Source organism: Stegostoma tigrinum, chromosome 6 (genome assembly GCF_030684315.1).
Source record: "Stegostoma tigrinum isolate sSteTig4 chromosome 6, sSteTig4.hap1, whole genome shotgun sequence".
In the NCBI taxonomy this organism is placed as follows: Eukaryota; Metazoa; Chordata; class Chondrichthyes; order Orectolobiformes; family Stegostomatidae; genus Stegostoma; species Stegostoma tigrinum.
In genome coordinates, this window is record NC_081359.1 from 11,161,893 (window position 1) to 11,177,651 (window position 15,759).

At 43.1% G+C, this 15,759-nt stretch overlaps 1 protein-coding gene across 7 annotated transcripts in view; it reads left to right on the forward strand.

The window, feature by feature from the left end:
* myo16 (myosin XVI) overlaps positions 1 to 15,759 on the forward strand; it is a 360,735-nt gene that overhangs the window by 113,724 nt on the left and 231,252 nt on the right. For all 7 annotated transcript variants that reach the window (XM_059646418.1, XM_059646419.1, XM_059646420.1 and 4 more), the window contains one exon: positions 14,218 to 14,326. In XM_059646418.1, coding sequence (XP_059502401.1) covers positions 14,218 to 14,326 — 109 coding nt within the window. The remainder of the gene's footprint in view (positions 1 to 14,217; positions 14,327 to 15,759) is intronic.

Genomic DNA, 15,759 nt, shown 5'->3' on the forward strand with positions numbered 1-15,759 from the left:
GGAAGTTTACAAAGAAAATTCCTGTAAAGAAAACAGCAAAAGTGTTACTATATTCCACTATTTGTACAGCCTAAATAAAGACAATAAGCAGGGACACTAGAAAAAGAAATGTCAGGGAGCAAGGTGCATAAATCTCTGAGGTTTGTCTGATGAGTATGCCAGGAACCTAGATAAAGGGTGTGTCATGAAGATCAAGGAGGTATCATAGAATCCCTACAGTGTGGAAACAGGCCATTTGGCCCAACAAGTCCACACCACCCCTCTGAAGAGCATTCCACCCAAGCCCATTCCCCTAATTTCCCATGTCTAACCCAACTATCCCTGGGCACTACAGGCAATTTAGCACAGCCAATCCACCTAGCCTGCACAATTTTGGACTGTGGGAGGAAACCGGAGCACCTGAAGGAAACCCACACAGACAGTCACCTGAGGCTGGAATCAAACCCAGGTCCCTGGCGCTGTGAGGCAGCAGTGCTAACCACTAAGCCACCGTGCCACCCTATGGTTATTGAGTTTGCGGATGATACCAAAATTGGAGGTGTAGTGGATATCTAAGAGGGTTACTTCAGAGTACAATGGACTATATTCTATAAAATGGAGGCGTTGCAGCGGATTGGGGATGGAGAGGAGAGCAGTGGGGGTGGGGAAGAGGGAGAGCGTGAATGGGGGAGGGGCAACACATGGCTCTTTCCCTCAGCACCAGTGACCCAGGTTTAATTCCAGCCTCAGCTAACTGTCTGTTTAGAGTTTGCACATTCTCCCCGTGTCTGCGTGGGTTTCCTCTGGGTTCTTCGGTTTCCTCCCACAGCCCAAAGATGTGCAGGTTAGGTGGATTGGCCGTGCTAACTTATCCTTAATGTCCAGGGATGTGTAGGTTGGGTGGATCAGCCATGACCAATGCAGGATTACAAGAATAGGGCAGTGGGGTGCATCTGGGTGGGAGGCCCATGATAGACATGTCGTCTAAAGAATGGGAGGGGGTGTTAAAATGGCTCGCGACTGGGAGGTGCAGTTGTTTATTGCGAACCGAGCGGACGTGTTCTGCAAAGCCGTCCCCAAGCCTCCGCTTGGTTTCCCCAATGTTTAGATTTCCCCATTCTTTAGACGACATGTCCATCATGGGCCTCCTGCAGTGCCACAATGATGCAGGAACAGCAACTCATATTCCGCTTGGGAACCCTGCAGCCCAACGGTATCAAGGTGGACTTCACAAGCTTCAAAATCTCCCTTTCCCCCACCGCATCCCAAAACCAGCCCAGTTCGTCCCCTCCCCCCACTGTATCACACAACCAGCCCAGGTTGTCCTCACCTACCTAACCTGTTCTTCCTCTCACCTACCCCCTCCTCCCACCTCAAGCCGCACCTCTATTTCCTACCTACTAAACTCATCCCACCTCCTTGACCTGTCCGTCTTCCCTGGACTGACCTATCCCCCACATACCTCCCCACCGATACGCTCCTCTCCACCTATCTTCTTTTCTCCCCATCTTCAGTCTGCTTCCGCCTGTCTCCCTATTTATTCCAGAATCCTCTCCCCATCCCCCTCTCTGATGAAGGGTCTAGGTCCGAAACATCAGCTTTTGTGCTCCTGAGATGCTGCTTGGCCTGCTGTGTTCATCCAGCTTCACACTTTGTTATCTAGCACTTATTTATCCCCATTCTACTTCCTGTTAGTCAACCAATCCCCTATCCATGCTAATACTTTACCCCTAAAACCATGCATCCTTATCTTATGCAGCAGCCTCTTGTGTGGCACCTTGTTGAAGGCCATTTGGAAATCTAGGTACACCACATCTACTGGATCGCCATTGTCTATCTTGCTCATAATATCTTCATAGAATTACAAAAATATTTGTCAAGCATGAACTCATGCTGCGTCTGCCCAACGGGACAATTTCTATCGAGATGCCTTGCTATTTCTTCCTCACTGCAGAGTTTAAGCTAACCGGTCTGTAATTCTACATCTTTTGTCTACCTCCCTTTTTAAACAGTGACTTCACATTTGCTGTTTTCAAATCTGCTGGGACTGCCCCAGAGTCTAGCAAATTTTGGAAAATTACCGTCAGTGCAACTGCTATTTGTCCCGCCACCTCTTTTAGTTCCCTGGAGTTCATTCCATCAGGGCTAGGAGACTTATCAATCCTTGGCTCCATTAGCTTGTCCAATACTACCTCTTCCGTAATAATGATTGTTTCCAGGTCTTCGCCTATCTTCGTCTCTTTGTCAAATACTGGCATGTTATTAGTGTCCTCCATTCTGAAGGCCGAAATAAAATCCCTGTTCAACGCCTTGGCCATTTCATCATATCCCAAAACTAAATTCCCCTTCTCATCCTCTAAAGGGCCAATGTTTATTTTAGCCACTCGTTTTCATTTCATATATTTATAGAAATGTTTGCTATCTGTCATTATAATCCGTGCTCGTTCTTTCTCGTGTTCTATCTTACTTTTCTTTATAGCTCTTTTTGTGGCTTTATGTTGACTTTACAGTTTTCCCAATCTCTAGTTTCATGCTGTTTTTGGCCGCTTTGTATGCCTTCTCTTTCGATTTGATAGACTCCCTTATTTCCTTAGATACCCAGGGCAGATCAACCCCTCTTCTTACAGTCCTTCCTTTTCACTGAAATATACTTTTGCTGAGCACTTTGAAAATTTGCTTTGGAAATCCTCCACTGCTCGTCAACTGTCCCACCATAAAATCTTTGATTCCAGTTTACTTTAGCCAAGTCCTCCCTCATTTTATTGCAGTCCCCCTTGTTCAAGCACAGGACCCTGGTATTGGATTTTATCTTCACACTCTCCATCTGTATTCTAAATTCAACCATACTATGATCATTCCTTCCAAGAGGATCCCTAACTATGAGGTCATTAATTATTCCTGTCCCATTACAGAATAGCTGTTGATGGGGATCATTAGCCACTGACAATGAATGGGTTGTTTGTGACAGCATCCCATGTGATGATGAGGTCTGGTTGTGGGGGCTTGGATAAGGACATGAGAGAAGGTGCTTGATCCCTAACATTATTGAACTCAAATAATAAGCCCCAAAGTCTGCACGGTGTCCAAGCGGAAAATTTAGATGCAGTTCTTCCAGCTTGTGCATGGCTTCGCTGGAGCAATGCAGCGAGCATGGGACAGAGATTTCGGCCAGGGAACACGGTGATGTTTTGAAGTGGCAGGCGACTGGAAGCTGGGAGTCATTTTTGTGGCAGAACGTTGGTGTTCTGCAAAGTGATTGCCCAGCCTGGACTGTCAATCACCTGTTGTGAAGGAATGAGACTACAACTGCCCTGATCCAGGTTGGGAACAGCCAGACAACTTTTGGAGCAGGCTGGTGGCTGTGAGGTCCAGTCGCACCATGCCTGACTTCAGGGCTTTTATTATGAAAATCATTTTTCATGTTGGTGACAAGTGCCAGCTTATCACATTCGCTGCACATTTTACCAGTTAAGGATGGTGATAGGCATTGCATGATAAAAAATGCAAAGATGTCAAAGCACACACAAAGTGGTAAGATTGGCTAATCACTGGCTGACAGAGCGAGTTTCTTTTCAGGATTTTGTATGAGGAAATGATTTCATTCTGCTGCGAGTGAATTTGAGCTGATGATTCTGTGCGAAACTGAGTTATCTAGGTGCAAGTGTGTTGGCAAAGATGTTTCAGAGTTTCCTTGCAATGTTGTTGTATCCTGTTGTTCTGCCACATTTCAGGCCCCCTTCATATTTTCTGCAGTTCTGTGATTTGTGATTTCTGAAGAAGGATCCTGACCTGAGGCACAAATTTTCCAGCTCCCCTGATGCTGCCTGGCCAGCGTGTTCCTCCAGCTCAATACTATGTTGTCTCTGACTCCAGCATCTGCATTTCTTGCCATCTCAGGGTCTGTTTCTTTGTTGTATGACTATATGACTCTAAGACTCTATGTCCTTGCTGCATGGAGCAGATGTATGTGAACTTGGTTAAAGGTTAATAATGTGGAATTAAATACAGGTATTTTTTAGGCTGCTCCAAGGTAGTGAATCTGACAGGAATGAATCAGTGCACCATTGAAAGACCTGCTGTGGTGGTCTGTAGTCCCAAAGCCACCAGACAATTTACTTTCCTTTGGGAGTGCTGTGCTTTCAGGCATAGGATGGAAATGGATCAATTGCCAATAAGAGGGCTGGCAGTGTAAATGGATTTTTAAATGGCACTGCAGAAGCATGCATTTCCATTCTTCCTCAAGTGGATAAAGCATAGGTGTAGTTACACTGATGGTGTCCAAGGTCTCACTGCATTTTGGCCAATCCGTATTACAGAACTCTCATTACATCTTCCTTACACCGAGCCGATCATCAGCACTTGACTACATGGGAAGTCATGAAGGTCTAAACACTATGCTGGTTGAGGAGGTCCTACAAAGGACTGAAAACAACAGATGCTGGATATCACAGCTGGTCAGGCTGCCTCAGTGGAAAGAAGACAAGTTAACGTTTTGAATCTAGATGACTCTTCGTCGGAGCTGTCTGACCCACTGTGGCTTCTGGCATTTTTTGTTTTCAGTACAGATTCCAGCATCTGCATAAATTTGCTCCTGACCTTCAAGGGAATTGATGCAACAGAAGAGGTCAGGAGAGTATTTCTGACCCCGCCTGTATTATACCCCAGTCTGACTGATTGGAACATTGCTTGGGATCATGTATCAGTGTGAGGTTATTTCTGCAGGCCCAGACTAGGAGCTATTGATGTTGACTGTACGGCACTGGATAATCCCAGTTAGTATGGTAATTGTTACAGTCTCCCACACTGGTAGCTGGGTGAGAAGGTATTGTCAAAACCTGCCTATCCAACTATTTGTTGAAGTGTCAGCGATTGGAAGCTTAGGATCATTTTTATGGGCAGATCGCCAATGTTTTGCAAAGTGGTAACCCAGTCTGCATTTTATCTTCCTGATGTAAAAAAAATTGCATTCGAGAAACATGTACAGTAGCCTTGACTGAATGCGGTGCACCTGGATCCAGGCCTTGACATTCCCAAGCAGTCCTTTCTCTCTCAGGCCTGCTGTGGTGCTTCAGCAAAGCTCAATGCACGTTGTAGGAACCACATCTCGTCTTCTGCCTAGACACCCTACAGCCTTAAGGATTCAACCAGGAGTTTAAAAATTTTGGAATGTGTATACCCATGTTTGTTAACCACCCCTACATCTCCTGAGGTTCTGTTTTGTATGGATTTCTCCCAGCAGCGCTAATCCATTTTAAACCATTTACAGTCCTTTGTTGGTACCTTATCCAACATTTATCTCCATCGAGGCTTACCATCATCAATTCCTTTGTTTGCTCCTCCTTTTTCTCTTCCACTCTCTTGGCACCAATTCTTTTTATTCTATTCACTCCCGCCCTTTCCCTACCCAATCAGCACAGACAGGATTGCTCCCCAGCTGCTTTCAATTCTGACAACGGATCACTGGACTCAAACATTAACTCTGTTTCCCTTTCCAGACTTGCTCAGTTTCTTCAGTGCTTTCAGTTTATGTTTCAGATTTCCAGCATTTACAGTTCTTTGCTTTGTTTTAATGGACCATGTAACTTCTTTAGTGTCTTTCTCAGTTAGATTGTTTCAGTAGAATATCAAACATTGGAGGTTAGAATAATTGTGAAAGCAATGATTCTCCCTCAGAGCCATAATGCCACGCAGCCTATGAATCAGGCACACTGTGTTCAGCAAATGATTTTCAGGTACATTCTCCTCTCAACTGAAGCCCTGCATTGGGGGACCTGATTGTAAAATTACCCATTAACACCCATTTGGTGTAAGCTCCAGTTACATCACATGGATTTTACCCCATTAAGTTGTATTATGAATGCAACAGCAGCAATAAGAGACTGAGGAAGACAGCTGGTCCCTTATTGGTTCATCCCACTTTAGACAGGTGGTGAGTCATAACTATTTTTGCTTACAGAGCCACTGTACAAAAACCGCAGGAATGGTGAGATGGAGAGAGGCTGGAGAGGGAAAGGGGCTAAAGAGAAGGCAGAAGAGATCAAGTCAATGATGGTAACGGACTTGAATGGGCAAGACTGCTGAATGGGAGGAGGCCCACTGTCAGCTCCCTTATCCCACACTGCCAAGAATTGTCAGAAATCCCACAATCGGACCTAGCCACCATTTCAAAAATTAGCCAAGCTCAGCAAAAATCCAGTTCAAATCTGAGAGTTCATTTCTTAAACCTAAACATACAAAGATGAAATGCATAAAAGTCACCAGATTGTTTTAAGTCTCAGGCGTTTGGTCAGTAACTTCTGCGGGAGGCTGCAGATGACTTAAGGCCCACAGCGATATAGTTAATTCTTCCCTGCCCCGCAAACTGGCCTAGCCAGCTGCTCACTTGACTAGACTTTATAAGCAGTTCACAAAGAAGGACTACGACCACCAGACCAAAGCTTTACAGGTTAGGTAGATTGGCCAAGCTGAACTGTCCAGGGATGTATAGGTTGGGTGAATTAGTGTTACAGGGACAGGGTGGGACTGAGAGGATGCTGTTCAGAGGGTCTCAATGTGCCAGATGGCCTGCTTCCACACTGTAGGGATTCTACGATTCTGGGATCATCCAGGAATGGACAATATATACGAGTATCAATATATACCCAAAATGCCAGTATAATGAGAATTAAAAATAATGTAGTGAATCTTGTGAGAACTGCTGATTTCCTTTTCTGTATTCCTGATGAACTATTATGTGATTCATCCACCTCCATGTGTATTGCTTTGATGTTCATTTAATGTATTGATAATGAACGTGCTGAAAATTTATTAAAACTAAAAATGTGTGAAACTAATTCTACTGAATCTGCAACATTCTGGCATTAATTAGCTTTGGACAGTAACTTGCTGAATCATGCATAGCTATTCTGCAGCTTAGAATTAATACTTTGTAAAATAAAGGGCATTGTGGACATTGAGAAGACTTTAATTCAATATTGTTGACTATTTCAGCATTTCAATAAGGAGCAGATTTTATAAATTTAAGCTCACAATGCTGAGTATACCAGAAATTCAGGTCTGAGGGTCAGTGAATTCCTGTTATGTACTTCTCCAGGGAAACAATCTGCACCAGCAGCATTAAAGTCTATGCTAATCATGCTTAATGATACAAAAAAATCTCCTGGATCATAGATGCAGACACCTCCATGAATTAGCTGGACGTTTAATAGTTAAAAAAAGTGACAAGACACTTAAAATGCATTTTGACACGTACCTTGCCTAATTCTCCTCATGTATAGTAATTTCTCTTTGCGCATTCTTGATATGTAGCACTTTTATTCAGATTAGACTTCAGCTTTTAGGGTCAGGGTACTATCAAAGACTTGACCTCTAAATGCTGAAAATAATTTGCAGACAGATTTTCATTTTCCTACTGAAATAGATCAAACCATTTGCTAGTCCTTGGAAGGATTCACTCCCATGTTATTGGGTGACATTTGTTTAACATTCGTTCAAATGACCTCAGTTATTATGTACTTTGATGCTCAGTACTGACTGATACATCGTACTGATGTTTCTCTGGTCGTTACATAACTGATCCACATTTACCAACTGGCTTCTAATTTTTGGCTCCTTTGAGTGTTCACAAATTGATCAATAGTTTGCCTGCTGCACAGCCTTAATAGCTTCACAGAAATCCAGGCCATTTTTTCTAGTTTAATTACTGTTTCAATTTACTAACAATTTTGTAAATGTATTAAGAAGCACACTTTTTTTTCAAGCTACACAACATTAAAGTATAGAGAGGTGGATTTCATTAAAAATTTTCTGATTCGCACAGTGACAGAAGCGTTTGCACAAATTAGAACCTGAGACGATATCACATTAGTGTATGTTTTCCTGTGATATCATGCTTCCTCCAGGTGTACCAAAAGTACTGTGATTACAATTGCTCTAAAAATATCAACTCAGTACAAAAAGTGAGAAAGTAGATGCAAAATGACATCATGTTTTTAGGTTCTTTTACTCAACTAGACATTTGTCATTTGTGTCTTAAGACTGCCTTTAAAAACCTACCCTCTGCATCTTTGACGATGCCTTGATAGCACTTCAAAATATCATGATGTGTTTTGTTTAGAAAGGTTAGCTGCTGCTAAAATTAGTCTGTTTGCTGTGGCATTTTATGAACTCATTTTTGTTCACAAAAAGGCTCACCTCTGTAAAATGAGCTGTCTCGACAAACTCTATTTATTGTTTGCATACTGGTCTATTATGTATTGCTCCACTTTCAATGTCCTGAAAATTGCATCTTTAACTTATTTGGAGTCACATTTCTGCAACCAATCATTGGCTTAAACATGCCGTCACTTTGATTGTACACTTTAGTTCTTCTTAGATGGATTGGCCGTGCTAAATTGCCCGTAGTTTCCAGGGACGTGCAGACATGGGTGGATTAGCCGTGGGAAATGTGTAGACAGGGTGGGAATGAGGCCTGGGAGGGATACTGTTTGGAGAATTGGTATGTACTCGATGGGCTGAAGTGCCTGCTCCCACACTATAGGGATTGTGTGAATGGCGCAATAATGAATAGCTGTGTCCAAAAATAAAGTGAAAGAAAAAAGTTGGAGGGGGAAAACAGAGTTTGCAAGATTAAATTATCGAGCACAATGTTGAGTCCAGAAAGCTGTAATGTACTTAACCAAATAGTAAGGTGCTGTCCCATGAGCTTGTTGGAGCTTCAATGGGAGAGTCAGGCAGGCTGGGGGTGGAGATATCAGTCCTTATATAGAAATGTGGAGAATTAAAATGACAGACCATCGGAAATTTGTCATCATGCTTGTGGACCAAGTGGAGGGAAAACAGATCTGAATTTGGCCTCTAATTCAGAGGTGATTGCATTGTGACCAGCAAATGTAGCATGTTAAATCGAAAGAAACATTTCTTTGCCTGGAAAGTCTTTTTGGGACCTTGGATGTTGCAGGAGAGAGGAACCAAAAGGGCTGGTGTTGTATCATCTACAGTTGCAGAGAAGGTACCAGGTGAGAGGAAGACAAATAAATTGTGCGGGAGGTGATTGAGGAGTGGACACGGATGTTGGGGAGGGAATGCTGACTGAACATTGGACGGGTAAATCTGTTTCATTGTGAAATCATGCTGGTGGTGGCAGAAATGCAGAAGATAATTCATTGGGTACTAAGGCAGATGGTATGATAAATGAGGACAAACAAAACCTTGTTCTGATTCTGGGAGGTGGGGAGAAAGGATAAATGTATAAGTGTTGGAAAGGGGTCCGGCATGATTGTTGACCCCATAAGCCAAGGTGAGGGAGGAATTCCCAATTTGGGAGAAAGGAAGACCTGTTAGAAGTTTCATTGTGGAAGATTGTGTCATCAGAAAAGATGCTGGAAGCAAGGTGTGATGAAATGTAGGTGAGGGAGCAGGGGCAACTAAGAGGGATTATAATCTAGTTGACAGTAAATCCCCAGAACTAGAAATGCAGATGCCAATGAAGGGGAGGGAGGAGTTGGCAATGAATCATGTAAAATCAAGAGAATGATGGAAATTTCAAGCAAGGTTGATGGAGATTCTTTAGTTCGAGATGTAATCTGGCAACAGCACTGATCCTGTGATCAGTTTATTGGAGGCATGCCTATAGGGAGACAACCATAACTAACACCTATGTGGACACTTATAAATGCATCTCTCATTCAAGTGGACGGATAAATTGTTCCATATGAGAACAAGTTCAACCAGAGGATGGTGTTGGCAGTTTGGGACGGCTTGTGCCCAAGTTCAACGAAGTAGTGGAAGTCCTCAGCCCACCATGGTGGCGGAATAGATACAAAACACCCATAATGAAGAGAAAATGGTTCTGACCAAAAAAACTGGAACTTGTTGAAAAAATGTCAGGCATGCAACCAATCATGGCTGTGGATGGTGAGAGGCTAAAAAATAAACAAAACGGAAAGAAATAAGTTCAGTGAGATGGGAATAGGCTAAAATAGTGGTTTTACCAGGACTGAGATAATGGGAACTGCAGATGCTGGAGAATCCAAGATAACAAAGTATGGAGCTGGATGAACACAGCAGGCCAACCAGCATCTTAGGAGCACAAAAGCTGATGTTTCGGGCCTAGACCCTTCATCAGAGAGGGGGATGGGGAGAGGATTCTGAAATAAATAGGGAGAGAGGGGGAAGCAGACTGAAGATGGAGAGAGAAGAAGATAGGTGGCGAGGAGATTATGGATGGGGAGGTGGGGAGGGGATAGGTCCATCTGGGGAGGACGGACAGGTCAAGGGGGCAGGATGAGGTCAGTAGGTATGAAATGGAGTTGTGGCTTGAGGTGGGAGGAGGGGATAGGTGAGAGGAAGAACAGGATAGGGAGGCGGGGACAAGCTGGGCTGGTTTTGGGATGCAGTGGGGGGAGGGGAGATTTTGAAGATGGTAAAACCCACATTGATACCATTGGGCTGCAGGGCTCCCAAGCGGAATATGAGTTGCTGTTCCTGCAACCTATGGGTGGCATCGTTACAGCACTGCAGGAGGCCCAGGATGGACATATCATCTAAGGAATGGGAGGGGGAGTTGAAATGGTTTGCGACTGGGAGGTGCAGTTGTTTACTGCAACTGAGTGTAGGTGTTCTGCAAAGCGGTCCCCAAGCCTCCGCTTGGTTTCCCCAGTATAGAGGAAGCCATACCGTGTACAGCGGATGCAGTATGCCACATTGGCGATGTGCAGGTGAACATCTGCTTGATGTGGCAAGTCATCTTGGGGCCTGGGATGGGGGTGAGGGAGGAGGTGTGGGGGCAAGTGTAGCACTTCCTGCGGTTGCAGGGGAAAGTGCCGGGTATGGTGGGGTTGGAAGGGAGTGTGGAGCGGACAAGGGAGTTGCGGGAGAGTGGTCTCTCCGGAAGGCAGACAGAGTGGGGTGGGAAGGATGTCTTTGGTGGTGGGGTCGGATTGTAAATCTCCCTATTTATTTCAGAACCCTCTCCCCATCCCCCTTTTCTGATGAAGGGTAGGCCCGAAACGTCAGCTTTTGTGCTCCTGAGATGCTGCTCGGCCTGCTGTGTTCATCCAGCTCTACACTTGGTTTTACCAAAGCTGTACTGTTTAAGAAAGCGATAGAAATGTGATGTTTGGAGTTGCGGAGAGTGCACTGTAACATGAGAAAATCTCTGGAGGATATGTGGTCGGGGAAAATCCTGAACATTGATGGAATCATTATTCATTTGAAGTTAGGGAAAATGATAGAGAGTTGGAACTCAATCTGTAAACAGCAGCACAGCCCTGGCAGGTTTGGTGTATGGGCATCCATCTCCTGCAGTTACCTTTGGGTTGGGACCTTATCAAATACCTTTTGTAAATCCAAAAAAAAGAATGCTTACTGGCTCAGCTTTATCTGCCTTTCTTTTTATATTCTCATAGAATGCTATTAAATTAATCAAACATGATTTCTCCCCTGTAAAGCCATATTGGTTCTGCCTGAACATGTTATGATTGTCGGAATGTCTTGTTGCACCTTTGTTATTCATGGATTTCAGCATTTTCTGCTGATGCATACACGTTAAGTTCTGAAATCCACTCCTTAAACATCTGTCATTTACCTTCTTAAAAAGGCTCCTTAAAACATAACACCTTGATCATGGGACTATGACCTAATATTTCCTTATGTTGTTCATTAGCCTTCAGATAGAATTGGTGGCACCCTTTCAGACAGTTCCTTGTTTTAATGACATGACTCGGAGGAAGATCTAGAGTATATCTTTTCTAGCAACTTCTGTTTTGTTCTTGTGTTATTGTATCATTCACTTACTTAAGATCGCTCTCAGCTCTTCATAAATATAGAAGTACAAGAGTTTGGTTAAGCTAGTTAGAAAACTATGTCTGTTTGGACACTTCATGTAGTGGATGTTAGTGTAGAAAGGATGCAGAGCAGCTCCCACAAAATTAATACCTCATTTGAAGTAGCTTAGTTATCAAGGTTAGTACCTTACTGCGGACCATTAACATTTAAAGAAGACATCCAAACACTCAGCAATTAACTGACAGATCTATGCCGCAAGATTTCATGTTCCTAAGCAAAAATATAAAAATGAACTGAATTTTCGTACAGAATAATTAGAACCCCTACAGGGTGGAAGCAGGCCATTCAATCTATCAAGTCCACACTGACCCTCTGAATAGATCCCAACCAGACCCACCCCCTACTCTATCCCTATAACACTGCATTTCCCATGGATAATCCATGTATTCTGCACATCTCTGGACACTAAGAGTAATTTAGCACAGCCAATCCATGTAACTTGCACATCTTTGGACAGTGAGAGGAAACCCACGCAGACACGGGGTGAATGCGCAAACTCCACACAGACAGTTGCCAAAATGTGGAATCAAACCCTGGCCTCTGGCACTGTGAGGCAGCAGTGCTAACCATTGAGCCATTGTGCTGCCTTCAAAAGGAATTAAACAGAGTAAGTTAACACAATAGCCTATAAATTCTTTTTTTATCTATCATCCTATACTTTGTACAACCCCAACTCCCAAAATCCAAAAATACCCTTTTCCTTTGGAATCTGGAGTTTATACATGTTGCTGGGGATCCACCCAAATTCATGTGACAGATCACCAGATTTTTAGTTTAATGCCATTGGTATTCCAGCTATTGCACCTGGTACAAATTTCATGGGAATCTTTCCATTAGCTTTTGGCAAAGCAATCATCTAAAGTCTTTATAGACCTCACAACTGTGGACTCTTCAGTTTAAAGATGGGCTTCATTGCTTTCTTCATTTATCGATTTAGTTATCAAGAACATTGCCTGGTTCATGATATCTGTCCTTGCACACACATTCCTTTAGAGCTGATTTTCAGTTCCCAGCAGGCTGTCTGTTATTACGTATAGAACATTGAACATAGAACATTACAGCACAGTACAGGCCCTTTGGCCCTCGATGTTGTGCTGACCTGCTATACCAATCTGAAGCCCATCTAGCCTACACTATTCCATGTACGTCCATATGCTTGTCCAATGACGACTTAAATGTACTTAAAGTTGGTGAATCTACTACTGTTGCAGGCAAAGCGCTCTATACCATTACTACTCTCTGAGTAAAGAAACTACCTCTGACATCTGTCCTATATCTTTCACCCCTCAATTTAAAGCTATGCCCCCTCATGCTCGCCATCACCATCCTAGGAAAAAGGCTCTTCCTATCCACCCTATCTAACCCTCTGTTTATTTTATATGTTTCAATTAAGTCACCTCTCAACCTTCTTCTCTCTCATGAAAACAGCCTCAAGTCCCTCAGCTTTTCCTCGTAAGACCTTCCCTCCATACCAGGCAACATCCTAGCAAATCTCCTCTGCACCCTTTTCAAAGCTTCCACATCCTTCTTATAATGCGGTGACCAGAACTGTACACAATACTCCAGGTGCGGCCGCACCAGAGTTTTGTACAGCTTCACCATAACCTCTTGGTTCCGGAACTCAATCCCTCTATTAATAAAAGCTAAAACACTGTATGCCTTCTTAACAGCCCTGTCAATCTGGGTGGCAACTTTCAAGGATCTGTGTACATGGACACCGAGATCTCTCTGCTCATCTACACTACTAAGAACCTTACCATTAGCCTAGTACTTTGCCTTCTGGTGACTCCTACCAAAGTGCATCGCCTCACACTTGTCCGCATTAAACTATGAGCTGACTGGGTGCTTACCACTTTCTACCATCAGGCCAAGTGAGGATCACTGAGCTGTCTTGCACCCAAGTTATGCCTGAAGAACATTCTGATAGGTTTCATCTCACAAAATACAAACAGAATCAACTTCTTTTAACAAACATTTGCAAATCTTTGAAATAATAGTTCCACCCTGAATTGTGCATGATTTGGGATTATTAATGCAGAAAAGCATAGGAGGTTGAGAGGTGACTTTTTGGAGGTTTATAAAATCATTGTGGGGGTGTATAGATAGGGTTAATAGTAGTTGTCTTTTTCTTTGGATGGGGGAATTTGGTAACAAATTTCAGAATATGGGAGTTCGCTGGCTGAAGGCATGGCATGAAGACATTATTGGGTGGAAAACAAGATACACACTAAGGAAATAATTGAATTCTAAAGTAAGTTACGTAAAAATTCTTCAAGATAGAATGCATCATTAACTGATATGCACAGAAGATATTTATCTATTTTAATTATCCAAACATAAGAAATGTCTTACAGAGATATACGCTAATAAATTTTGACATTGTTTTCTCAGGCTGGAGCCAATGTACTATTACAAGATATCAATGGGAATATTGCACTGGATTACACAATGGAAGGCACAGAATCAAGCTCCATTCTTCTGCGACATCTAGAAGATAATGGTACATAATTGATACATTACTTCATGAACAGTACTGAGCTGCTGTTAAATCCTCATATCAGTTTTCTGCTTGGAGTGGTTTTTGTCACTTATGTAATGTGAAATGTTTCAATTTATTTTGCTTAGCAAAAATTAACATCTAGATATAAAGTCAGGATAATAAGCAATTGCCATGAGCTACAAGCCCCTGACTGCCCAAAATTGTATATTCAGATAAATTATGAATTTTTCCCAGCTCCTCACAGATTGTTCTGACTCTTTAATAAAAGAGACAGCACAGCATGTGTCGATATTTGAATTTCCCACCCTATCACATGAATACACATTACCTGCATATATTTTTCTGTAATAACCATAAGACCATAAGACATAGGAGTGGAAGTAAGGCCATTCGGCCCATCAAGTCCACTCCGCCATTTAAATCATGGTGATGGGCATTTCAACTCCACTTCCCTGCACTCTCCCCGTAGCCCTTGATTCCTTTTGAGATCAAGAATTTGTCGATCTCTGCCTTGAAGGCATCCAAAGTCCCGGCCTCCACTGCACTCCGTGGCAATGAATTCCACAATCCCACAACTCTCTGGCTGAAGAAATGTCGTCTCATTTCAGTTTTAAATTTACCCCCTTTAATTTTAAGGCTGTGCCCATGGGTCCTAGTCTCTCCGCCTAACGGAAACAACTTCCTAGCATCCACCCCTTCTAAACCATACATTATCTTGTAAGTTTCTATCAGATCTCCCCTCAACCTTCCAAACTCTAATGAGTACAATCCCAGGATCCTTAGCCGTTCATCGTATGTTAAACCTACCATTCCAGGGATCATCCGTGTGAATCTCCGCTGGACATGCTCCAGGGCTAGTATGTCCTTCCTGAGGTGTGGGGCCCAAAATTGGACACAGTATTCTGAATGGGGTCTAACTAGAGCTTTATAAAACCTCAGAAGCACATTGCTGCTTTTATATTCCAACCCTCTTGAGATAAATGACAACATTACATTCGCTTTCTTAATTACGGACTCTACCTGCAAGTTAACCTTTAGAGAATCCTGGACCAACACTCCCAGATCCCTTTGTACTTCTGCTTTGCAAATTTTCTGACCATTTAGAAAATAGTCCATGCCAGTATTTTTTTTTCCAAAGTGCAAAACCTCACATTTACTCACATTGAATTTCATCAGCCATTTTCTGGACCACTCTCCTAAACTGTCTGAATCTTTCTGCAGCTTCCCCACCTCCTCAGTACTACCTGCCTGTCCACCTATCTTTGTATCATCGGCAAACTTCACCAGAATGTCCCCAGCCCTTTCATCCAGATCATTAATGTATAAGGTGAACAGCTGCGGCCCCAACACTGAACCCTGCGGGTCACCACTCGTCACCGGCTGCCATTCCGAGAAAGAGCCTTTTATCCCAACTCTCTGCCTTCTGTCAGACA